The 27,557-nt window shown below is 32.0% G+C and overlaps 3 protein-coding genes across 3 annotated transcripts; all 3 read left to right on the top strand.

The window, feature by feature from the left end:
* Positions 1 to 411: 411 nt before the first annotated feature.
* LOC107945603 (vesicle-associated protein 1-3) lies at positions 412 to 3,849 on the top strand. The gene is made up of 8 exons (XM_016879664.2): positions 412 to 743; positions 996 to 1,066; positions 1,175 to 1,256; positions 1,388 to 1,500; positions 1,585 to 1,737; positions 1,880 to 1,921; positions 2,574 to 2,651; positions 3,466 to 3,849. The coding sequence occupies exons 1-8, from the start codon at positions 698 to 700 to the stop codon at positions 3,577 to 3,579; spliced, it is 699 nt and encodes a 232-aa protein (XP_016735153.1). The 5' UTR covers positions 412 to 697; the 3' UTR covers positions 3,580 to 3,849.
* An 8,255-nt stretch (positions 3,850 to 12,104) lies between these two features.
* Positions 12,105 to 15,790, top strand: LOC107945605 (putative lipid-binding protein At4g00165). Its single transcript, XM_016879665.2, has 2 exons — positions 12,105 to 12,543; positions 15,729 to 15,790. Exon 1 carries the CDS (start codon positions 12,154 to 12,156, stop codon positions 12,529 to 12,531), a length of 378 nt encoding a protein of 125 aa, XP_016735154.1. The 5' UTR covers positions 12,105 to 12,153; the 3' UTR covers positions 12,532 to 12,543; positions 15,729 to 15,790.
* Positions 15,791 to 22,724: 6,934 nt separating this feature from the next.
* LOC107945602 (glutamine--fructose-6-phosphate aminotransferase [isomerizing] 2) lies at positions 22,725 to 27,220 on the top strand. The gene is made up of 11 exons (XM_016879663.2): positions 22,725 to 23,289; positions 23,542 to 23,714; positions 23,844 to 23,952; positions 24,372 to 24,517; positions 24,753 to 24,917; positions 25,021 to 25,381; positions 25,482 to 25,732; positions 25,809 to 25,923; positions 26,038 to 26,293; positions 26,376 to 26,550; positions 26,848 to 27,220. Exons 1-11 carry the CDS (start codon positions 23,061 to 23,063, stop codon positions 26,929 to 26,931), a joined length of 2,064 nt encoding a protein of 687 aa, XP_016735152.1. The 5' UTR covers positions 22,725 to 23,060; the 3' UTR covers positions 26,932 to 27,220.
* Positions 27,221 to 27,557: the final 337 nt, after the last annotated feature.

Here is a 27,557-nt window from a genome sequence, read left to right as displayed (position 1 = left end):
AATGGATTAGCACCCATCGACAAGTAGAAAAATATATTTTAGATCCAAATTGATCTGACAATTAGCGTCAAAGATAAAAGAAGAAAGCTATTGAAATTTTGGTTCACAAATTCTTGACATTCAAAGCTATTTAATGAAAGAAAAAAACTAAATTGTAGAAGAGATGGGGAATGAGAGATTTCAATTCGTGTAAGCAGTGCAAACAGAGAAGGTCATACAATACAACGATGATTTTAATAACCTATTCAATAACCATTTTATAACTTTTTGAAGTGAAGTGACCAAAATGTAAAATTACTAATATTTTAGTGACATTGTAGTTTACCTAGAAAAGAATCTTATTGTCGAAACAACCCAGCGGTCACTGCCCATTAGGTCTATAACCCAAACATTAATGGATTTCTACACATAAATTGAATCCCAATCTCAGGCGCACGCTTTTGTAAATCAACGGTTCAAAAATGTCACAGACATCACAAACCTGTGGAATTAGCATCCTTTAACGAGTCAAACGAATTAAAATAAATCAAACCGCTTTGTATCAGACTCACTTTCGTTCTTCCCGATCTCACAAATTTCTACTAATTTCATTTTCTTGATTTGCTTATTTTTCTTCATTTTTTTGATTTTATCAGCAGAGAATTAAAAAAAAATTCAATCTGAATAACTGTAAATATCCTGGTTTAGATCCTTGAGTATGGGAGATCTCATCAGTATTCATCCATCAGAGCTTAAATTCCCATGTAAGTTCTCATTTGCATCCTTAGCTTTTTTATTGTTTTGAATTTTAAAAAAGTGGAATGCGAATGTAAAATTAGGTAACATAAGTTTGAAATTTGAAATTTGAATCTGATCTGTGAAAAAAATAGATAGGAAAAGAATCAAGTGAGTTTTGATACCTAGAAGAAAATAGAATGCGAATTTGATTTTAATATGTGTAAGGACAAAGAATTAGATTTTTTTAAAAATGTTTTTTCTCTTACGGAATTTCATAGTTGAATTGAGGAGGCAAAGTTCATGTTCTATGCAATTGACGAACAAGACGGAAAAATATGTTGCGTTTAAGGTAATTTTAACGTTCATATATTTATTTTAGCTGTAATTGGATTTGAATATTTGATATTGATACACTTATATCATACTGTGAAAATTTCTCTTTTAATGCTTTTAATAGGTTAAAACAACTAATCCGAAGAAATATTGTGTTCGTCCCAACTCTGGCATTGTTTTGCCTGGAAGTTCATGCAATGTCACCGGTAAGTATTGTGTAATTTACTGGTTTTGATCTCTGTGGCAGCTAAGTCATCGGCATTACTTCTTTTTTTGTTCTGTTCTCCCTTAGTACCTTATGCGTTTACGGTTTTTTGACACGAGTTTTTTCTGGCAGTTACCATGCAAGCTCAAAAGGAGGCACCTCCTGAGCCATGCAGGGACAAGTTCCTCGTCCAGAGTGTTGTTACTCCTGATGGTACAACCAGCAAAGACATAACCCCGGAAATGGTATGATGGCAGTGCCACCATTGTCTATTTTGTCAACTTATTGGTTTCTGTGTTGCATTTAATGGATGTATGATTTGAATGCAGTTTAACAAAGAGGATGGTCGGGTTGTGAACGAGTTCAAAATGCGAGTCATTTACATTCCTGCTAATCCGCCCTCTCCTGTTCCTGAAGGATCTGAAGAGGGGACCCCTCCCAGAGCATCTTCACAAGAAAATGGGAATCAAAATTTTGAAGAGGTAAGTTTCTTCCTTTTTTGCTGGCTGACTAGAAAATGTTGTCTTTGTTTTTCCCCTTTTATCAACTATTACTGGAGAAGCTATTACTCACTAGTGATATACTTTGTGTTTCACTTGTTTCCCAACTTAATGCAAAATTTAGGTATCAAGATCTTTAGAGTATACTAAAGAGAAGTCCTCAGAGGTATGCCATTTCTCTGTTGCTTAGTTAATATTTCCAACTTTTTTTTTTTTTATGAAAGAGTCTTTCATCTTAATACTAATAGTACTGGCATTTTCCTGGTTACCACCTTACTGGTTGCTATCTTTACTGAGTAGGCTCCTTAACTTTTCCTTCTTGTCCAATCTCCTCGTTGTTTTAGAATATGAAATATGCATTTCAATTGTGTGGGACTAATTGTTATTGTTTTACTATTTGGTTTGTGCGCATAGCATGTTTAATAACCTGGTGGTAACTCTGGAATTTTCTCAAGGGTAAGCTCAAAGTGTGTAGTGATAAATGACAATAAAATCTTGGAAAAAGCATAAAAAGGGTATTAAGTAAAAGAATCTGCAACTGCTGATTCATAATTAATGCCGTAGTGACATGGAATTGTATGTTATTGATGTTTTTATATACTTATGGATGAGATGTACCTAAAATCGGGGATGTAGCTCTGCGTAGAGATGGCGTCAACCTGTTTTTCATATAGCAAAAGCTATATCTAGATGGTACATTGATTGCCCTATTTGCTAACATTCCCCTCTTTCACATTTTAGATGTAATTTTGAAAGTATTCTACTCTTATGCGTGCCATTTTCTTATAGCATTGGTTGTTTGGTATGATTATCTCCAGGCGTGGTCTGCAATTTCGAAGTTGACAGACGAGAAATCTTCTGCTTTGCAACAAAATCAGAGGCTGCGTCAGGAACTGGTATGAGCTTATAGTAGCGGATACCTTAGTTTTATGCATCATAGAATATCAATTCTTGTTCCCTTTCGTGGTCTCTTATGTATTGTTATTATCTTATAATAGTATTAGTTCCATTCATGCTCATTTGTCTTATTTCAACTCTTTAGTTAAAAGGGGGTGAAATTTAAATCGGGAAGTGTTTAAAGCAGAATTTGAATGTTGCCATTGGCGGTGATGACCACTTTGCCATTAAATATTTTTTCTTAGGTACCCCAATCATGGGTAAAAGTACCATGAAGGTCCTTGTACTAAGATTCAGATTGCATTTTACCCCATTTGCTTAAAAAATTGGCAAATTAGTCCTTGTACGTTAGATCAAAGAGCAAATTGATCCTTTCTATTAAAATTTCATTTATTTTTACCGTTAAAAACTGATGTGGCTAACAGAATAATAAGACAATTGCATGTGGTGTGCCATGTGTATCTCATTTTGATGTACAAAGATCAATTTTTAATAGTAGAAATGGATGGAATATGTTTTGCTCTTTCATCTAGTATATAGGGACTAATTTGCCTATTTTTAAGTGGAGCGGGCAAAATGTAATCCTACCCCTAGTACAAGGGCCTTTATGGTACTTTAACTCCAATCGTGTTAGTGGTCTGTATGAAATATTGCCTTTTATTACTGCTTTCCGCCTCTCCCCTCAAAATTTCCTACATTATCTCTCCATATAACATGGGCATAGTTTACTATTCTGAACCAAAGAATCTTTTTATTATCGTTTGTTCCTATTCATGTTTGTTACATCTTTACCATATCAAATTTGTCATGCAGGAACAAATAAGAAAAGATATTAGCAAAAGTCGTGCCGGTGGGTTCTCTCTAATGTTTGTGATGCTAGTTGGTCTACTTGGTGTCCTGGTTGGCTATTTTGTTAAGAGAGGTTAGGAAGAACTGTATTCGGAACCAACTTGGATTAAAAATTGTCGGAGTAAGTAGTAATTAGCGGCTGTTTTTTGAAGTTTTGTTTTTCATGACTTTTTTTTAGGTCCTTTTGCTTGTAGTGTGTAAAAATTGTAGCCCTGATAAAAAAAATGTGTTGCTTATAGTTAAAATGATTGATTGTTGAAGTTGATCACGTGAATTGATTCCATGGTGGTTTAGATAGTCTCCAACTTATGTAAACTAAGATATTGTTAATGAATTTGCGTTTTGCAAGTTTTTTCCTCTGCCAAACGGGTAACATTTTGGTTGGATTATAGTTTTATATTGGGTTAATAAAAATTTTGACCCCTAAAGGTCGACAACTAGGTACACTTTGGTACTGGAACATTTTCTTTTTTCCATTTTGGTATCTGAATTTTTCAACTAAGTTCATTTTGATCTTTGAACTTATAAAAATATAAAAATTTGACAACGTGATACTCTAAGATTGTGCTACTTTATTAGGTTTATTTTTTCAGGTGATGATGTGATACAATCTCAAAGTGTCACGTTATCAATTTTTTATATCCTCTGAAGTTTAGAAATAAAAATGAACTTATTAACTTTATGTACTAAAGTCAGAAAAGGTAATGTAAAATTAGGGAGTAAAAAATTATATTAACCCATTTATATTTTTAGCCAGCTTGAATAAAGATGATAATAGGGTTCTTAGCATTGTTCCACTGATCGGTTTCTGGTTGAACAAGAAAGAGCTCAATGGTTGAACCTGAATCAATTGAATTTGGACATTTGAATCTGAATCTTAATTTATTATCTATCTGAAAATTAATATTATCATTCTCTCCAAGATAATGGCAAATAAAATATCTTTCTAACTTATTTATCAATATGAGTTTTGCTTAGATGATATATTTGTAATTAGCAATCAATTAACACCTCTAATTTATCGATGGAATTTTAGTTCAATTGGCATGGGTATTGTTGTCAGTACAGGAGGGCATAAATTCAAGTGCGCTGAAGCGCGTAATTCTAAGTATTGTGTCAAAAAAAGAAAAGATATGATCAGAACTTATAATGAGATTGTTCAAAAAAAATTTAACATCTCTAATTTTAAATTTCTTTATTATAAAGAAATGTTCAATCATTTACTGGTAAAAGAAAGCATATATATTTATTTTAAGAGTAATTATTTGGTAAATTTTAACTTCATAAGTACGGTTGGGATTTTGTAAAGCTAATAATTTTTACTGCGAGTGTATCAAATAATTATCCTTGTTTTAGACACATGTTCAATGTATTTTTTCAACATTAAAAAAAGTATCATTAAAATTAAAAAAAAAAAATTAGTTTGCTATTATTTATGCTAATATTATCAGCTTCTTTATTATGGTTGAGGGACTTTACTTGAATGATACTCGAACCGTATACAATACCTTGACCTGAAGAATTATTTTTGGACCATGGTTAATTATATAAATTAATATCCCTATAACAAATATATATAAAACCCTAGTGCACCTCCTCGTCTGCTTAATTTCTTTTCTATATTGAAATAGACCCTCCATTAAAAATTTCTCCCATCCACAATAGTCACAATACCAACGGCATAGATGTTAACCTCAGCAATTTGTATCCTCTTTTTGGCCATTGTTTTAAAGCCTCGAACCACAATCTTCGACAATAATCAACTTCTTCCATTGTCTTGCTCCCAACATGCAACATCCTCGGAATCCAGCATCGTCCCCACTAACAGTGGCGGCAGCCAATCACCTCTTGCTGAGTTCCGGCAGCTGTCTTCGGTGGGTTCGAATAAAGAGGAAGAGAAGGAAAGAATATAGGAATTCTTTGCATGATTTCTTTTGGATTTTTCTTCTATTTTTGGAACAGTTTTAGCCTTTTAGGCATTCCAAGGTAGTAACTTTTTTTTTCTTTTACATATTTTTGCATTTTGTTGAAATTTTTATTGGCTTATTTTGTTGGTTGTACTAAATTATATCAACAATATAACTAGAAAATTTTGTTATTAAGCATACTAAATCGATAATTTTAAACCCGATATGATATGCATCGATGAAAGAAGTTAAAAATATAAATATTGTATATAGTAATGAATATGGTCCACTTCACAAATCTCAGTGATTATTTTACTTCTTTAATATAAAATAAAATAAAAAGTAGGGGTTGAATTTAAAATTAAAATTAAAACTATGTGAAGTAAAAATTGCCAAATAAAATTTAACAAAATTAATATAATGAGAACCTAATCAAAATAAAATATTAGTTTTGATTGATGGGTTTAATCATTGATACAAATATAATTTTGATATTTTACATTAAATTAGTTATTGACAAATAATCCTATAACGAATGCCTAAGATTCAATTTACTAATAGCATTAAAAATGAAAGAGACTCAATTCAATAAACACTCAAACATAGTTCATTCAGACTAAATCACGTATTTATATAACAATGAATTGCATACTTAGGCATACATAACCACATTATTCATCACAAATATTCCAAGTAATCGAATACACCTAAATAGTTGTAATTAAAATAAAAGATATGCAAATACCAAAGAATAAAAAAAGGTTAAGATCAAATTAAAAATCACAAACTTGAATAATCAAAACATTCATTGAAATTTCTTTAGTAGAAAAAGAGTTTAACAACTTACAGAGAAAAGAAAACACAAAAGTAAAATAATATTAAATGTGTCATTTGAAGCAGATTTGTTAGATTTTTATCATATTTGCATTTCGAACTTCTAAGCTTTTTTTTTGGCACTTTCCCCATATTTTTTGGCCTTGGGTCTTGAAACAAGTCTGCATACATTTTTCAATTCCCTTTAGAACCAAATAATATGGGCTCAAGATATGGCTAAAATACTCAAGTAGTGTCAAGTTGCGTAAAACTTGTTAAAATTAATCTTTAAACTTACTTTTCTTCAATTCTTTCGCCTAATTTATAAAAAGTAAAATATAAGTCAAAATAAAATAATTAAGAACTTAAATAGTACAATTCAAAAGTAAAATTATTAAAAATAAATTTAAGTTTATGCACTTTATCAGCTATAATCCAAAATCTTCTTGAAAGTTATTGCTTCTGCGATGCAAAAAAAAAAAACCCAAAAATAATTTAGTGATTAAAATAGGAATCACCCCTATTTAGAGTGATTAACGTGATAATTTTAGTTTAGGCGAATAATCCTCTCGAACATGTGCTTTTATTAATTAGTTGAATTTTTTTAGAAAAGAGTTAATTGTTCCAAACATCCTCAAATTATGACCTTAATTCTAATTGGTCCCCAAACTTCAAAACATTCTAATAATATTCCTAAACTATCGATGATATATCAATCGGATCCTTTTATTATTAAAATTGTAAAATTAACTATTAAATAACATGTTAAATATTATGCAACATAATTTTAAATATAAATTTTAAAGAAAAGTAAAATCGAAGAAAAAGTGAATGATAAAGTTTCAAAAACCTCAGAAACCAAGATTTTTACAACATCGACAAGTGAAATCAACAAGGAGTAATGGTTGTAGACACCCATTTTGTCTAAGCCCATTTGGAGGCCTATTGAAATTTTTGTTCTCTCTTTAGACGTTCAAAGCCTACCTAGTTTTGGTTTATTTAAGATCTTTATTTTTTTTTCTTCTTCCCTTTTTGGGCTTGTCAAATGCCCAAATTATTATTATTATCATCACTATTACTATTATTAAATATCATTATTATCATTTTTTACAAATAAACAAGATTAAAAAATAATATATATACATGAAATGAAAAAAAAAAGTTTTTTATATTTTTGTTCTTATAAAAAAAGGAAAAAAACAACAACAATCATTCTATTTTTTTCTTTTTTTTCTATTTCTATCTCTTTTTTTATGCCATAGACATGTCATGAGGGATCAGATTTTGGGCTCCAATGAAGGGGACGTCACTGGATCGTCGATCCTCCGCCCCTAGCAACCCCCAAAAATCTTAGGAAAAATTTTGATTTAAAAAAAAGGAAAGTTTAGATTTTAAAAACAAAAATATGTTTTTTTAGTCATTTTAAAGGAAAGTTTAAAATTTTAAAACAAAGTTTTGATTTTTTTTTCAACTATTTCAAAATAAAAGCATTGATCTTTAAGAAAAAAATAGTGTGTTTTTCTCTTTTAAAAAGAGAAAGTTTAGATTTTTAAAATAAAAATCTGTTTTTTAGTTATTTTAAAGGAAAAATTAAATTTTTTAAAATAAAGTTTTCATCTTTTTCAACAATTTCGAAATAAAGTTTTGAATTTTAAGAAAAGTAGTGTTTTTTTTTAAAGAAAACTTTACTTTTGTAAAAAAAAATTGGCCACCGTATGCGACGACTCCACCACCAGAGGCCAGAGAGCCGTTGGGCTCTCCAGTGATGGAGCCATGGCCAACATAGAAGGAGGAAGAGGTTTTTTTTTTTTTTTGAAAAAAATGAGGTTAAAATGAAATAATGAATAGTTTTTTTATTTATAGGTGCCAAAAATGGGTAATTTATTCTCACCCCTTACTTTTTAAATTTACAAAAAATACCCCGTTTTTTGCAGCACCATCCTCACTCTCTGGCCTATTTACACCTGTAACCCTTTTGTTTATTCAAACATTTGATTTAATTCAAAAATTCAAAATTAAAAGCAAATTAATTGCTATATCAGTCCTCTTTCTTTCACATTTTTTATCTTTTAGTCCAAAAATCAAGCTGTGTCATTTTGTTTCCATCTTTAATAAATTATTTACACTTATATCTTCCCTTTCATTTGCATTTATACCTTATATATTTAATGTCAATTATGCACTTTATTTTAATGTTTTATATTTATTTATACTTGTATAATTTTTATTTATTCTTATTTTGTCTTTATTTATTTTCATGTTCATTTGTATTTATGTTTTTTTTACACATTCCCCTTACATACATTTTAATATTATTTATTTATTTTACTTTGATTCTTTTATTGTATTATGAATTAGGTGTATTACTATTCTTATTATCATCATCATCATCATGTAAATGTCTTATTTATTTCATTTATTTAAGTTTTCTTTTTTATTATTGTCATTTTTGAAAGAGTTTTTAACTTTTCATTAACTTTAACCAATTTAATTAATTTTCCTATTTTATTACTATTCGTTTTAAAAGAAGGAACTTTAGGTCATTTTTCCATCCTATAATTGTTGACGTGATGTTAGTTAAGTAGGTGTTACATTTTAATAAAACCATAAGGTTTTTACATTTTAATGAAACCATAGGGTTTTTACATTTTAATGAAATCATAAAGTTTTTACATTGGGGTTTAGGTTAATCTTTAAGATCTTATCTACCATTTACCCTAGAAAAATTATAAATAATATATAAGATATTTTTTTAAGGTTTTAAACTAATTTTAAATATCGTATAGGATTAGAATCTTAAATTAATATGTAAATATTCTTTAGAACGTTATTCAAGATTAAAACTAAAGGTTTTTGTAGGTGTATTGTAAATCATGAGTAAGTCTTTCTAAATATTTTATTTTAGAAACTTTTTTAAGAAAGCTAATAAATGTTATTTAAGATTTATTATTTTAGGATTTTGATGAATTTAAACCTTAGACCGAGAATTTTAAAGTAAGATAAATCATAAACTCGATATATGATACTTTCGTAAGATCTTGATAGGTTCAACGTTGTTAATTAAATCTTTAAAATAATAATAAAACATTGAATAAGTTGTAGATGAATTTTAATATTTCTCTTAATTCATTGGTAATTTCTAGGCTTTTTTTTTAGAATTATAAGATAGAATTAATTTTAGGAATTGAAGGTAAATTATTTAAGTATCCTTTAGGGTTCCTGTTAAGGGCAAATTACACATAAAAGCCCTATTTTTTTAAAATTTACCAAAATGGGCCCGGTATTTTATTATTTACCAGAATGGGTCATTTTTCCCGAAATCGCGTCCACTTCAGCGCGATGTCAGGGGATGTGTCAGCAAATCGCGTCCACGTAAGCGCGATTTACTGACGTGGAAGCAATAATTCATGAACAGTTTATGTTTTTTAGCTTGGAAAACTTTGAAAGGCCATAACTTTTGGCTCGGTTGTCCGATTGAGACGATTTTTTTTATTTCGAATAACTTTTTGAGATCTACGCGCTGACAAACAGCCGAAGGTAGTTTGCTGCTTTTTTCATCGAAAAAGATCCTTTTTTGCCTCTAAATTTTGATTTTTTCGATTTAAAATTGAATTTTGAAACATTCAAATCATTATTTTTCTTATTTATTTGAAGTAAACACTAGATTTTTTTTACAGAATTGTTGTATTATTTTTTCTGATTTGACACGTATATGGAATAGGTCCGATAAATCATTAGAACGTAAGTAATATAATTAAGATAATAACAGTATTTTTATAATATGTTAATTAATTAGTTTAGCTTAGTTGGTTAAGATGCTTGTTTTTTTCCCTTAGTACCTTGGTTCAAATCTTGTTGATAATAATTTTGAATCTTTTTTGTACTTGTTGCATTTATTTTTTTAATCAATTAACTCTTCAATATTACATTAATATATATTATTAGTACAATAGTATAGACGAATTGACAATTTGAGCTACAATATTATGAATATTAACTACAATAAATAATTTGAGCTACATATTACAGTAATACATTAATATGTATTATTAGGGGCAAAATACCAAAAAAAGGGGGCAAATTACACATAAAAGTCCTATTTTTTTAAAATTTACCGAAATAGGCCCGGTATTTTATTATTTACCGGAATGAGCCATTTTCCCCAAAATCGGGTCCACGTCAGCGCGATGTCAGGGGACGTGTCAGCAAATCGCGTGGACGTCAGCGCGTTTTGTTGATGTGTCAGAAAATCGCGGCCTCGTAGGCGCGATTTGTGTCCACGTAAGCAAAGCGCGCTGATGTGGACGCGATTTGCTGACACGTCCCCTGACATCGCGCTGACATGGACGCGCTTTTGGGGAAAATAGCCCATTCCGGTAAATAATAAAATACCGGGTCCATTTCGGTAAATTTTTAAAAAATAGGGCTTTTTTTGGTATTTTGCCCTCATGTTAAAAGTAAAAATCTCTAATTTAAGTTTAAAATTAGATAAGTTTGGTGAACACATCTTAATCGAGTTACAAGTAAACCGAAGACATTTTCTTTAGAGTTTTTATTTAAGATTTCCATAAGATTTTAGCCTGGATTAAAACATTAATATGCTTAAATAAAAATAAAAAAAACGTAGCTCCTAAGACCCCGTAGGACTATCCTTGGATAGGCATTGTAGGGGTGCTATAACCTTCCCCACATGTAACCGTACTCCCGAACCCGAAATTTGGTGATGAGATCGAGTCTAGACTTTTAGGATTTTTCGTAGTATTAATTATAAACTTTTAGACGATAGGTGACTAACCAACCTAGCCCTAATTGGTTAGTGGCGACTCTACGTTAATTTAGGCCCTCCGCGTCTAGCTTTGCTTACTCGGCCCCCGTACCCTTATGTAGGCAACATTATGACAATGGTGGTTCACCCTTAGTTGGGGCAAAGAGCCGCTGTACTTGGTTTAATTAAAGGAAGTCGAGAGAGAGAGAGAGAGAGAGAGAGAGAGAGAGAGAGAGAGAGAGAGAGAGAGAGAGAGAGAGAGGGATGACGGAAGAAGAAGACTAAGTGTTTGGTTTTGTGTTTAATGGTCTCTTTGGTGTTGTAAGTAGGCTTATATACGAGAGAGAATGGATGCCACATGTGTTAGGCTCGTTGGCGGCAGGTCACATCTTGTCTCCTTGTAGTGGCAATGATGTTACCTTTTAGGTTGGTGATTCAACATTTTAGGACGACCAAGCAATCAATGGGTCCAAGGTTCCTTACGGTCTTAGCGGAGAAGTTTAGTGAGGGTTCGCCATGGTGTTGTCTGATGTCTAAAGTTCGCCTAACCATGACACATGTATGGCATTAGGTTTCGTTGCTAAAGACACGTGTAGGGGGCTCGAAGAGGTGGTGTAACACAACCGTACAATAGTCATTTAAAAAAATTCTTATATTAAATTATGCTACATAAGATCTGACGTCTCATTTAATGGTTAAATTAATAATTTTAGTAATAGAAAGACCTTATTAACTTAACATGGATAGTTTGAGAATATAATTAAAATGTTTTAAAATTTGTGAACAAATTTAAAATGAAACTAATAATTTAGAGATATATAGAACAATAACTCTAAAAAAAAAAAAACACCACATCGCTAGGTCAGGCAAGTGAAGTATATCTCGTTTGGTTACACCGATGGCCGAATAATGCATTAAGCCGAATCTAATTCTTGGCTGGCAAATGGCTAATGTAGGCACTAGATTTACTGCTACACTAATAACAACCACAAACCCATTATGTTTGCTTTTGAAATTTATAATGTCAATCACACATCAATAAATATCTTGATTCAAGCTTTCCACACCATTGATTCATAGATTTTTCACAAACTTATCCATTAAATATATATTTTCCCTAAAAAATTTCTCATGTGTTTCCACTTGATCCATTTTCAGTGAAAAGCAATGGCATTTAATTGTTGTAACGCAGCAGCTATTTTCATGTTGTTTTTCACTTGCGTTTCATCTCATAATGTCGTTCCGTGCCCTCCAAAAACGACACCGTCGATGCCTCCCTCAGTTGCGGCCAAATGTCCCAAAGACACACTCAAGTTCGGTGTTTGTGGGAGCTGGTTGGGGTTGGCTCACGAGGTCATCGGGACTCCGCCGAGTAAAGAGTGTTGTACGTTGATTTCGGGTTTAGCCGATCTCGAGGCCGCATTGTGTTTGTGTACTGCAATTAAGGCCAATGCACTTGGTGCTAAGGTTAAAATACCTATTGCCATTAGCTTGTTGATAAATGCTTGCGGGAAAAAGGTCCCTCAAGGCTTTGCATGTCCATAGAATTCTATTAAGGTATGATTTATTTTTATTTTACTGTACATAAAATCCTTTTAAAATTCATGACGGTTCATTTTAATAATATTATCTTCAGAGTTTGAACTATTAATTCTCTTTATTTAGTAGATAAATTGTTGTATCATCCCTCATCTTGACTTATATAATGGATTCTATGCTTTTATTATCTTTTTAGTAAGTGATTTAAGAGTAACAATTATCTAAGAATGAAATTCGAAATTAGAGTTAATTAAAAATATAAATATAAATATAATTTTTTTTATCACTTCACTTATAATTCAATCGATAATTTTATAGGGGTTGTTCAGAGTTACACTCTTTGCTACTAAACAGCATTATTCTAACTTGATATTAATCCAAAATAAGCTCACATGTATGTTAATGGTCCACACTACAACTTGATTTCAAAAAAAATACTGTGTTTTTTTACATTTTGCTATATCAAATTGTAATGGTTTATTATACTGAAATAATTCAAACAATATTTCATATTTTAAATTCATCTTTTCATTTTAAAATATTTTAATTGATTCAATAAAATATTAAATAAGGTATCAATTAAGTTTTTTTAATCAATCTGGCTATTAGTTAAGATGTTAAATGCTAATTCAAAGCATATTTGAAATATGTAGATCAAAATATAAAGTCGAATGTATCTATAATATGAACAACATTGACCTAAGGTGTAAAAAAAGAAATAGTCAGATTGTTGGGGATTGACCTGATTAAACAACGGACAAGTAAAAATAGCGGAAGAAATTGAGAAATTGAACACACAAATTTAACGTGAAAAAACCTCTCCAAAAAGGATAAAAAATCACATGCAAAGATAATTTTGCTATAATGGCAAAAGAACGAAGAGTACAAAAGATGGAGATAAAAATTAAACCCCGAAACCCGAAAACAAAGAACCCTCAAAACATAAACACAAAAATTCTCCAAAAGTGTTATGAGTTCTAATCTTTAATGGGTGTATTTTCTAAGGTTGTAAAAGAGCTTATTTATAAGCTAAATTTGTAGGTCAAATAATAAAATAATCTAAACTAATCAAAGTTCGACTTGAAACAAATAAACAAAGTTTAATTGAGAGACTATCTCTCAAATTTAACTGAAATATGAGTCATCTGAAATATGAGTCATACTCAACAAATCTCCACCTTGACTTGTATTTTCACAACGTCATCTTTGCCAAAGCCCGCCACTGGCCTATCTTGAACTATGTAGGGAATTAACTGAGTCGAATCTGTACTTAGAAGCTGGAAGACTTCTAGCCTTCGACTTGTGCACTGCCAAATCAAAACTAACCTGGGTCTGATTTACACTAATACTGTAATAGTCCGATTTTTAGTGGTGTTGGAAATAGCGGTTTGAGGCCACAAAATCCGACAAGTAAGTTCATAAATATTATTATTTAATATTTATGAGTCAAATGTGATTTAAAAAAATGCATTCCCAGGACTCTGTTCCGGTAAATCGAATTCAAAAATATTTATTATAAATATTGACGAAGCTAGTTGTGCAGTTAATTAGGTTTTGATTAGGTGAGTTTGACTTAATTTAGGTTAATTAGATAAAAGGATTAAATTGAATTGATTGTGAAAGCTTAATTATGAAATAGAAAAAAATCAAGGGGCTAAATTAGTAAATAAACCAAAAATGTGAGTGTGGTAATAATAAAATACATGTGTAATAAAATATATACATACATTTGTAATAATATGTATAATTTACTTATTATTTAATTATAAGATATTTTAGATTAAAATATTATTATTATATTATTATATATATAAAACAAAAGAAAGAAAAGAAATAAGAAAGAAACATAAAGCTTAAAACGAAACAGAGATGGAAAGAAAGAAAAGGGAAAATTGGGGTTTTAAAGTTCCAAGCTCAATTGGTAAGTCAATTTAGTCCCTATTTTTGTAATTTTTGAGTTTTTGGAGTTCTAGAACAAAATAAGTCATGATTTATGTTGAAATTTTGAAAGATAGTAGATTTTTAGACATGAGTTATGTTGAATTAATTGATAAATTAGGGGTTAAATTGATTGAATTTCAAGTTAGGAGTTAGTAAAGGATTGATTTGTAAAATAAATCATAAGTTTTGAATAGTAGGGACTAAATTGATAGAATTTCAAAATTAGGGATTTATGGTGAAATTAAAGAGTTAAATTAGTTTAAAGTGTGAATGAAATGAAAATATGGAATTAGTTGTGAGAATAAAAGTTAGTCACGATTCAGGGAGTAAATTAGAATTTAGGAAAAATATTGAGTAAAAATTGAAATTTTTAATGTGAGATTGAATGGTGTTGTATTGATGATATTTAATTGTTTTAATTCCGTAGCTAGCGTCGTACCGGAATTCTCGACTAAAAAGGGGAAAAATATAGTCGACGTCGAATAGCTCGGAATTCCTAGTTTGTATTTGTATAATCCAAATCTAATTATTAATTGTTGTATTTTAATTAAATGTTATGGTAAGTGATTGAGGTGAGAATTATTGTGTTTTACAATTAAAATGGATTGTTTTGGTATGTGATGAAATTATATTGGTTGAATTGAATTGGAATATATTATGAATATATATGTGTAAATGTGAAATTGTGCAAATATGATAATTGGATTATATTTGAAATGTATAAAATTCAGTTTTAATGCCCAAGTAGACAGAATTTAGAACTACTGGGATATTAGTGACATGCCATTAAGGAACTTTAGCGCGCTCTCTGATTTCTAGCAGGAAGTGTTCTCCGTTTAGCACATATGTGCTCTCTGTTTAGCACTTTAGTGCTCTCTGTTCATTAGTGCATAATAATACACCTCTGTATTTGTTCTGTATATTCGGTATGTTCTATAAAATCTAGTTTGGACTAAGAATATGAGATAGTAAACTGAAAATAGAATGTGAAATATGTTGTAAATACATGGAATACACGAGTTATATATTCATAAATTGATTGTGGAATGGATAGTGTCATTGTTTAAATGATACGTGAATAAATTATGGAAAGGTATTATATATATCAAGTGATGACAATTGAGTATTTTGTAATTTTAAATGTTCAATTGTGTTTAACATTTTATTATGCATATTTTATTGTTTTATTTTTAAAAAAAATTTGGATTATAGAAATACCACTAAGTTTTTACTCAGTGTACGGTTTTGTTTTCTGTGCGCAGGTTAAGTACTTAAGTTTGATCGTTGATTCAGCATCCAACAACGATCTCGAACTCAAATATGGTGATGTTTATTTCTTTGTGTCGGCATGTACGTAGAGTGTCTAAATATTAGTTATTTTGTGGTTTGATTGTAAATGAAGTTATAAGATCTATTTTGGAGAGTTTATAATTTGGATTAAAATGATTCTTTGATGACTTGCTTTGATGATATAAAATGTTTGAGATTTCTGTCTGTTTGATCTGTAATCTCCGACAATGCTTCGTAAGCCGATTCCGGCGAGGGATACGGGTTGGGGGTGTTACAAATACAGTGCCCTGACTTTTCAAAACCTACATCCAAAAGAGAACTTTTCTTCAAGGAACTGATCATACATTTTTCCCTCATATGACCAAGTTGCCTCCGCTCCAAAGGAGTTAACTTCGACTCCGTACTGGACAAGGGAGGTCCAGTTTCACCGCTCACTATAGAACCTTCCAAAATATAAAGACTGTCGATCATTTTACCTTTTAACAAAATGAGAGCCTTACGAGACACCTTAATGCTGCTTGACTCGATATTGATTCTGCAACCTTTTGAGTTTAAAATACTCAAGGAGATGAGATTCTTTTGTAAATCATGTACATATCTGACATCTGAGAGTGTCATAATCATCCCATCGTGCATCCTAATTTTAACAGTATCAAATACCAATTACCTTACTGGATGAATCATTTCCCATGCGCACAACTCCACCTTCAACCGAACTGTATGTGGAGAACCATTCTCTGTTGGGACACATGTGGAAAGAATATCTCGAATCTAAGATCCACTCGAATGTAAGCTTGGAGCTATTGCTCATTGACACTAACAATAAATCATCACCGCTTTTGTGGTCAAATTAGCACCAGTCACATCTTCCTCGTTACTCCCAGTAGCCTTTTTATTTCGCAGTTTATAACAATCTAACCTAATTTCTTACAATAGCGACACCTTTTGTCTCGCTTCTTTGATACTACCAAAATGGAAGCTTGCTTATCTACATTATTATCCGAACCAAACTCATTGTCGAGTTTATCTTTACTCAACAAATGACCATTCACATCCTTGGACGAGAGTTTGTCTCTGTTATAAATCAGAGTTTCCCTGAAAGACTTGTATGAAGAGGGTAAATAACACAATAATAGCATATCCTGATCTTCATCATCAATCTTAACCTTAACATTATTTAAATAATTTAAAAGAGTAACAAATTGACTAATGTGATCTCTAAAAAGCTCACATTCGTTCATGCGAAACGTAAATAGACGTTGTTTCAACACAAAACGGTTAGCCAGAGACTTAGTCACATAAAGAGTTTCTAACCTTTTACATAAAACGGATGAGGTTTTCTCCATCAATACCTCCTGCAATACCCTATTTGTGAGGCATAAAACAGACAGAGCCTTTTCATCAAGCTCTTCCCATTCTGTCTTATCTAAATTCTCAGACTTTTTCTCTGTAACGACCTTTTTTAAGTTAGTTTAAACTAGAATTTCCATCATTCAAACTTGCCACATATTAAAATTTGTGACACCATCGAACTTCTCAATGTCAAGTCTTGTTGCTACCATCTCTGAACAGGTTGATCTGCGAAAATTGAACTAGCTTTTGATACCACTTGTTGGGGATTAACCCGATTAAGCAACAAATAAATAAAAATAGAGGAAGAAATTGAGAAATTGAACACACAAATTTAACGTAGAAAAACCTCTCCAAAGAGGATAAAAAACCATGGGCAAAGATAATTTTACTATAATGGCAAAAGAATGAAGAGTACAAAAGATGGAGATAAAAACTAAACCCCGAAACCCGAAAATAAAGAACCCTCAAAATATAAACATAAAAATTCTCCAAAAGTGTTTTGAGTTCTAATCTTTAATGGGAGTATTTTCCAAGGTTGTAAAAGAGCCTATTTATAAGCTAAATTTGTAGGTCAAATAACAATAAAATAATCTAAACTAATCAGAATTCGACTTGAAACAAATAAAAAGAGTTTAACTGGGAGATTATCTCTCAAATTTGACTGAAATATGAGTTATACTCAACACATATTCCGTATCTATGTTCAATATGAATTGATATTTTACACCTAAATTGACAGGTAAGTAGACAAAAAGCGTGATTGATACAATAACTATCTTTAAGAACTCAATTAAAGCATTCAAAAATTTAAAAAGCAATTAAAATTGAAATGATAATTTAAAAATGTTAGTTGCAATTAACCCGAAGAGTAAACATGGCTAGCATACAGGACATTGTTCAAGTTCACATGCAGTCTTGAAATTCTGATTTATGAAGGGTACAAATACTTATAACATATTTTAGTCTAAGAAAATGGAGATGATAAAACGGTGGATTAGTTTTGGATTGAATGAATTCAGATTTTTTTTCGTATTGGTTCGAGATAATTACGTATTTAGTTTAGAGTTATTTTAGATTTGGATCATTTGGGTTTTTAGATCAAGTCATTAGTAGTTTGAATATTCAAGTTACTTATTTGAGTCTTTGCATGTTCAAATTGTTTTGAGTTTTGACCTTTTTCAGTTCGGATCGTTTCAAATTCAATCAGCTTTTGTTGGAACATTTTTAAATATTTATAATGTTCCAATAACTATAAATGAAATGGTGTAAGTAAAAAAAAGTTTAAATTTTTTGTTATTGATTAAAAGTTATAACTATTCATAACAATAAGTTATGTCTCTTAAAGATGAAGAGTTATATCACTTGATTTTTTAACAAAAAATTATAACTATTCAAGTAATATTATGTTTATTTAAAAGATTTTACTTTAAATAGTTATATTTATTTAAGAGATATTAGTTGAATAATTATGACTATTTAAAAGATGTGATTATTCAGAAAGACATCTATTGAAAGTTGAGAATTCCTACAAATAACAGTGAAATTACATTTTAATGGTGTAACAAGAAATTCTAAAAAAAAGGTCCTTTCTATCTTCCTCTATCTTCTACTATACTTAGATTGTTCTATAAAGAATTACTGCAGAAATTCTTTATAGAAATTGATTTTCTTGTTACACCCTGCTCAGTGTTTAGTGGATTATTTTAGTCAATGCTAAACACAAATAGTCATCGGATTTGATTGTATCTTTGATGTTCATTTGCTTAAACTCACCTGCACACCGATTATAAATGTGATCAAATAAAACCTTAAAGGTAATAACTTGATACATACTTTAGAGCATTGTTGAAGATTTTTCTCATTGAAATCCTGCACTAACAGTTTCAAGTTCAAAGTTTGAATATCTCCAAATTTGAATTAAATGGGTTAAAATTATAACTTTTTTATGATACAATAAAACCATACCAAATTCAAATTATTAATGTCTGAATTAGGAATACAAAAGTTATAGATCACCTGCCAAAATAGTAACTGGTTTGTTGTAGTTTGTAATGATTAATTTTGTTCCACTGAAGACCACCACGTGAATTTCCTTTGTTGGAATTTCTAATTTTTCTTTTATAATGTTCAATTTTTGTTTTTTAACATTTATTATTAATAAGGGTAAGCTACACCACAAGTCCCCCAACTATGGGCCACTTTACCTTTTGGTCTTTTAATTATAAAATTTTTAAATTGGTCATCCAGTTATGGATTTGTTTCTTTTTTTTGTCACCCAACTAATCGAGATTGTTTCCTTTATGGTCTATTTCCATTAATTGCACTAACCGGAAGGGGATTTTTTATAAAAATAATATAAAAAATAATTAATTATGAAAATGGGTTGGAGGAGAAATCATTTATAGGAATGAGTTGTTTGCTACAGTGCCCGCCAATGTCGCCTGACACACCGGTGGCACCACCTCCCTTTTTTAGCAATCATCAGGACTTAAAAAAAAATTATTGGTGTTGCCACTATATTAGGCAACACCGATATGTATTTATCAAAATACCTATCAAAATATTTTTCTATCCTATAATTGTATCATTTATAATATTAAAAATAATGTTATTTCAACATTTTATTAACATCATTTGAGGCTCTAAGATAAAAATAAAGAAGATTATATACTTCTCTGAGTAGAGTATCCTTCTTAGGGTTTATCCCTAAGCATTTTTTAGCCTTGATCAATGTTGTTTTCTAGTCAAAGCCTTTTTTTAAAATCTATTTCATGTTTCTTCTACTCACTTATTTTCTTAAGGTACAGTTTAAAAATCTTTCTTTTTTCTCCCTTTCCTTTATCATATTCTTTATTTGGTGGGTATTCTTTCTAGTTTTTCTCTTAGGGGATTGGGGATTATTTTTATATCACTTTGTTTCCTTCTCCCTACCCCTTACTTTATGTTTTTCTTTTCTCCCTTTGTACCTAATTTTATGGAGTTTCAATAGGCATGCTGTACCAGTCCGATTTTTAATGGTGCCGAAAAGGGTGATTTTGGAACCTTATTTTTGTAAATTGGATCCATAAATATTAAATTAAAATATTTACAAAGTTGGTATAGTAGTTTATTAAAGTTTGGTCATTTAAGTCTTGTCTATTAATTGCGTAATTAAGGTATATGGACTAAATTGTAAAATTTTATTGCTATATGTTTTTAATTGGCCAAAGATTTAGGGACTTAAATTACAATTAGCCAAAGGTCGAAAATGGTAATTATACCATTTTTAATAGAAATAAGTAGATTATGATGGTGTCATCCACTAAAATTGATTAATGTTAGATTAAACTAATTAAAACATGTTTAAGTTAAGCAATCCTAGTTAATTAACTAATAATCCAACTATATAAGCTAAATTAAAGAAAGAAAAGATCATTTTCTCTCCATCTTCATCTTCATCTTCATGTCGTGAGAAAGAAAGAAAGAAAGAAACCTTTGGAAGCTTTCAAACTTTCAACTATAAATTGGTTAGTGCAATTTAGTCATTTTCTTGTAATTTTTATGTTTTTGAAATCATGAGAGCTTGATTTAGCTAGCCAATGTACCAATTTGCAAAACTGTTAAAGTTTTTGAAAGTTTTCGTTGATGAATTCTTGAAGAAGTTGATGTCAAATTGATAGATTTTAGGCTTAGATGTGTAAAAGGACTAGATTGTAAAGTTTAATTATTAGTTTTGTACAAAAGGACTAAAGTGAATAAATTACAAAATTGATGTGAAATTTTAGTAATAATAGGGAGTAGAGGGTCCCTAAAGAATGTAATTGAAATCAGTTTTCAAACCAAAACTCAAATTTGAAAGTTATGACTATTTCGGTTTTAGGAACCAAATTGAATAAAATATAAAACTTGTTTGCCAAACTCTGCGGTCTATTATCAGTAAATGAGTATTGAACATGCTCATTTTGAACTCTCATAGTGAAGGCATCAATAACTCATTGGTCCTCTAAATTCTTCATGTTCAACATGGTTGTATGAAACCACTTAACATAATCCTGTAAAGATTCTCCATCTCTTTTCTTCTCTGACATTAAACCCATTAGGGTGCTTATTGATCGTCCAATGGGCATGAAACCTACCCAAAAAAATCTGGCCCAACTGTGAGAAGCTTTGAATGGAACCCTGTGGCAAAGATAAATACCAATCCTTTGCGCTTCCTCTAAGAGTCGTCAAGAAAGCCTTACACTTTGCCACGTCAGAAGCTCCTAACACATTCATGTAATCTTATATTGCATGAGATGTGCTCTTGGGTCCCTTCTACCTTCAAACATCTCTTTCGATACTTTGAATCCTACGGCAGGCTCACAGCTGCGACCTTTAGAGACAAAGGGTTGTTAGAACAAAACAACTGATCCATGTTATGTACATCATGATGCAATGCCTGTACATCCCTACGTAAAGCATCCATCGCACTTTGTCATGGCCTTGTATGTACTTCAACAACTTCCTCTTGGAGAGGCACAACATTGTCTTGGAGATCGGAATGATCGGATTGCATCTTTCTCCTCACTTCCTCATTCTGCCTAAGCAACTTCTGGTGAAACAGTTCATGTTGTTCTAACTTGGTGCTTTGATGTGCCATCTGCTCTTTCATTAGTCGTAGCTGCTCCTGTAAATTGACTAACTGCTGCGGTGATGCCTCTTAGTTAGAGGGAAATGATGGCCTCTAATCAGAAGGGACATTAAGATCAAAATAATTAGAGACACTTTCCTGACCAGAATTACCCAAATTTTCTGGTCGATCAGCAAAACAGCCAACGAAGAGGTCTATTTCTCAGGGTTAATTACCGATGTCAAAACCTCCAACTTGGTCCGATGGAAAGTTGCTAGAGAAATTCACATTAGGGTGAGTCGTTTTTATTCTCTGATTTTTATGATAGTCAGAAATCTGTCCACGCTAACCGCACCAAATTGTTGAAAGTTTTTGTGAATCTCTCCTTCATGGAGGGCAGCTTTCTTATTTATATGACATGGTCTTGGATGTGACGTACTAGGCAGGCCCTTATGCATGCCAACACGTATCTTATTCTAGGGTCAACACGTGCCCCCTAAGTATGGGTTTGCTTGTATGATGATTCGAATCCACCACATGCGAACTCATACAAGCGAACTGTACAGGTTGTCACTACTAAAGTAAAAAGGATTAGGTCGGTCCTATTCGGGTAGCGAGTCGGTAAAGGCTAACACTATAACAATTATGATGTGGATGAATAAAAATATCATATAATAAATTTATTTATTAAGAACTAAATAAAATATTAAATGAAAGGATAAATTTAAAGATTATTATTCTTAGCTAAAATCCCAATATAAAATTTTGAATAATTTATAAAAGTGCTAAAGATAAAAGCTTCCTTACATGTGTATAACAATCATTGAAATAGCGCGTCCTATTGAATTGTGGACCAATATTTTTTATTTTTTTTTTGTGTTTGAAATGCAAGGAGAGAGAAACTTCCCCTTAATGCCACGTAAGGATGTAAAAATGAGAATGTTGAAGGGTAATAGTTGAAGCAGACGAAACTACCTTTCCAACTCAAGTACAAACTCGTTTAGTATGCTTCCATCACAGATAAATTGGCCAACTAAGCACGCTCCATCCAATAGCATGCTTTCTTCTGCGTCAACCAACATCATTGGAGGTTGGAAAAGACAAAAACGCCCTCCCCAAATCAAAGCTGTGGCGCGTCAAAACTGTCGACCATTCCAAGCTGATGTTGATTTTCACTTCCCTCCCTCCCTCCCTCCTTGCCTAGCCTTGATGTTTTAAAGAGTCTAATCCAATGGAATATCAAAAGTCAAAGACAGAGAAACGCTCTCCCTCCTCCCTCAATTTCCCCCGCTTTTAACTTTCTTCTGCAACACCCGATGGTGAGTAACAGCGTCTAGATTCATACATTCGGAATTCAGCAACAATGTGCGGGATCTTCGCTTATCTGAACTACAACGTCAAGCGTGACAGACGTTTTATTCTGGAGATCCTCTTCAACGGCTTGAGGAGGTTAGAGTACAGAGGCTATGATTCTGCCGGGATTTCCATTGATTCTTCTTCTTCTTCGGATCCAAATGGACAGCTTTCCTTTTCTCCTCTCGTCTTCCGCCAAGAAGGCAACATCGATTCACTCGTTAAATCCGTCTACAAAGGTAATTTCTTTCCTTTGAAATTTCGACTACTGCGGATCCAAAGAGAATGGCTTTAGATTTGGCAAACTTCGCTCAAGTCTTCTCTTTGTTTTAGATTAACGTGACTTGGAATTTGGAATACCATTTTTTATTTAACATGATTATGCTATTGTCTCTGTATTTGGGTTTAGAGGAACTGGCGGAAAATCAATTTTGTATAACATTCTATTTGTTTGAGAAATTGAACTTCATATGATGATATTGGTACTTCAGATGTCGCATCGATTAAGTTGAATTTGGAGGAGCTTTTCTGTGTTCATGCTGGAATAGCACATACCCGGTGGGCAACTCATGGAGAGCCATCTCCAAAAAATAGCCATCCTCAGACATCTGGTGCTGGAAACGAATTCTTGGTTGTTCATAATGGAGTTATTACAAACTATGAGGTTGCTTGTGTTTCTTTAATTAGTCATACTAATTTCTTCTCTTTCCTTCCCACTCTCTCCCGTTCCTTGCATATACGTTGATAATTATGCACATGCTTACCAGTCATCTGGGTTATTAAACATTTTCAGGTGTTGAAGGAAACACTAACGCGGCACGGGTTCAACTTTGAATCCGAGACTGACACAGAAGTTATTCCAAAGCTTGCTAAATATGTTTTTGACAAGGCAACTGAAGAAGGTAACATTCTTAACTTGTGTATAAGAAAGATATGAATTGCAATTATTTTCTTTCTATATTTGAATTTACATTGTTTCTACTAATTACTGCATATATGCGTGTTAATTGATGCAATATTAGTCCTTGGCTCTGGCACTTTCATAATATATATACGGTTGGAGATGTTCTGGACATGTATTCCTAGATAGGTCAGTCTTGTTACGTCTATCTGGCATCAAGTTAGGAATAAATGTTGAGACAATCACCAAATTTACTTATGGCTTGGGAGTCTGGGCTAAAACCCTCATATGTTGTTTTGTTGGAAAAAAAAGTTCTACTAGTCTTTGTTGATCAATTTTTGTGCTTCTCTTCCCCATAAGCTTTAGAATACCAGTACTCCTTTGGTTTTAGTTTGAAGTGTTTTTTTGGTTATTCTGCAGGTGACCAGTCTGTCACATTCAGTCTAGTTGTGCTTGAAGTTATGAGGCATCTTGAAGGAGCCTATGCCCTTATATTCAAAAGCCACCATTACCCAAATGAGTTGATTGCTTGTAAACGTGGTAGTCCGTTGCTCTTAGGTGTGAAAGTAAGTTATATGAAAAGTATAAGTGTTGCCTACTTTAAGATACTTGTTATATCTCTTCCTGTTCAATAATGCTTTTCAGACTGATTTACTGCACATCTTATCTTTTTTTCTGGAATGAGCCAGATTGGTGATGTTACTGAAACCTTTTTTATCATTTGAAAATCTTTTGATCTCATTTACAGGCTTTGATTGGTTATTTGATTAAATCTTGGTCTCATTAATGTATCATGTGCAGGAATTAAGTGAAGACATGCATAGTGGAGCTCCATTTCTTGATCTTAAGTTCATTTCAGAAAATAGGCATCCAAAAGAATTATTTCTATCTAGTGATGCTAGTGCTATAGTTGAACATACAAAAAAGGTTCTGGTGATTGAAGATGGTGAAGTAGTTCACCTTAAGGTACCTTTGTAATGACTTTTAAGTGAACTCTTTGGCATGTTACTGAGAGTGACCTACAAACTTTTTGCATTGAAATCTTCTTACTAACACTAGTAAAATTCAGGATGGAGGTGTTTCTATTCTTAAATTTGAGAATGAAAAAGGAATATGTGGCAATGCACTTTCTCGACCATCATCAGTGCAACGTGCATTATCTTTTCTTGAGATGGAGGTTGAGCAGATAAATAAGGGCAAATATGAGCATTATATGCAGAAAGAAATTCACGAGCAACCTGAATCTCTTACAACCACAATGCGGGGGAGACTTAAACGTGGAGGTTCTACCAAAGCCAAGACTGTGCTTTTAGGTGGACTGAAAGATCACATTAAATCTATTCGACGGAGCAGACGTATTGTTTTTATTGGATGTGGTACAAGCTATAATGCTGCTTTAGCTGCTAGACCTATCATTGAAGAGCTTTCTGGTACTTACTCTTTGATTTCTGATTCTCCTTTGAAACTTTTTTAATCTTCAGTTTGCTGATTAAATTTTTTTTTTTTGTTTATCATCTGTAACAAATATAGGTGTCCCAGTTACTATGGAGATTGCTAGTGATCTGGTGGACCGGCAGGGTCCAATTTATAGAGAAGATACTGCAGTTTTTGTTAGTCAATCTGGTGAAACTGCAGATACTCTGCTTGCCTTAGACTATGCCCTTGAAAATGGTGCATTATGTGTTGGCATAACAAATACTGTTGGTAGTGCAATAGCTAGGAACACACATTGTGGGATTCACATAAATGCTGGCTGTGAGATAGGGGTGGCAAGTACCAAGGTAAGTTTCATTGGTTTGTACATGCTGTTCCATTTATTGTGTTATGGGTTAACAAAACCTTCACCGTCATTTTTAGGCATACACTAGTCAAATTGTTGTGATGGCAATGCTAGCTTTGGCTATCGGAGATGATGCAATATCCAGTCAAGCCAGACGAGAGGCTATTATAGATGGTCTATTTGATTTACCAAGTATGCTTCATCTCGCTTTCTCTTTTAACAGATCACTGGATTATAAAGACTTGTTTTATTGCACTGTTGTACATTTAGGAAAAAGCAATATGTTTCTACCTTGCATTTTTGCAGATAAAGTTAGAGAGGTACTCAAGCTTGACCAGGAAATGAAGGAACTGGCAAAATTGTTGATTGCTGAGCAGTCGCTTCTTGTATTTGGAAGAGGATATAACTTTGCAACAGCTTTAGAGGGCGCTTTAAAAGTAAAAGAGGTTTCTCTTATGCACAGTGAGGGAATGCTTGCAGGTGAAATGAAACATGGCCCTTTGGCACTAGTTGATGAGAATCTCCCCATTATTGTTATTGCTACCCGTGATGCATGCTTCAGGTCAGTTATATAATGCTTCCAAGAAGTGATATGGTGGTGTTTCAGTTTTAATTGATGATTAACATTACTAAACTTTTTACAGTAAGCAGCAGTCAGTTATTCAGCAACTTCATGCCCGTAAAGGTCGCCTAATAGTGGTGTGTTCGAAAGGAGATGCAGCTGCTGTATGTCCTGGTGGATCTTCATCTTGTCGAGTGATTGAAGTTCCTCAGGTTGAAGATTGTCTTCAACCTGTGGTTAATATTATTCCTTTGCAGGTTAGTACAATTTTTGCAAATTTCAAATTGACTCTGGTGACGTGTAAATTATAATCTACTACACATCTACAATAAGAGAATAATGAATCTCCCTAGGTGTGCATATGAGAAGGGGGATTTGACGAGATAGAGGTTGCCCTTGGTGTCAGGCTCTTAACTTTGTCTTCAAAACCCATGTCCTTGTTAGCAGCAAGTTGGAGTTTTTAAGTTACCCTTTGCTTGTTATTCATAATCATGGATGGGATTTGTATGTTTGTCGTCGGACGCATTTTTGAAATGTTATGGTTTTGGCTGCAGTTGTTGGCGTATCACCTTACAGTGCTGCGGGGTTACAACGTAGACCAACCTCGGAATCTGGCCAAGAGCGTAACGACCCAATGAAAAAGGTTCACTAACTTCATTCTTTAAACCAAGTAAAATGACGAGATTTAGGGTGCAGAGGGGGATGTGTGTGGAATTATCTGAGATGTTGCATTGTAAATTATTTATTATTAGATAAATAGCACACTGTTGACATCAAGCTCAACCCAAGTAGATCCACTTGTCCTGTTGTCTTTGGCTGAAAATGATGGATAGGGCATGCCATTATTATTATTTATTTTCTATTTGTTTTACTTCCTCTCTGTCACCATTACTTAAAAATTGAAATCAAATCGCCATGCTTGCTCCATTACGCGGTATTGCTTCGGTACCTTCTTACATTATTTATACTAAAACAAAAACTTGTGATTGTTATCTTATCAATTATTAATATGATTATATATTTTCGCTTATCAATAACAAAATCTTCATTTTAACTTTTTTAGTGAAAAATAAACAAGTTAACCCCTATATATATCATAGATGAATGGGCAAATCAGCTTTTTAAAATTTTAAAATTAATAAAGTTAAATGATCAAAAAGGCATTAGTAATAAATTTAAAAAATATCAATTAATTCTTTTTAAAATATTGATATTATTATTTTTTAATAAAATTTTTGTTATTAATTTGATGTCCATCAAAATA

The sequence above is a fragment of the Gossypium hirsutum genome, chromosome D12 (assembly GCF_007990345.1).
Source record: "Gossypium hirsutum isolate 1008001.06 chromosome D12, Gossypium_hirsutum_v2.1, whole genome shotgun sequence".
In the NCBI taxonomy this organism is placed as follows: domain Eukaryota; kingdom Viridiplantae; phylum Streptophyta; class Magnoliopsida; order Malvales; family Malvaceae; genus Gossypium; species Gossypium hirsutum.
Note: the sequence above shows the minus strand (reverse complement) of the source record. Positions and strands in the feature narration are given on the sequence as shown.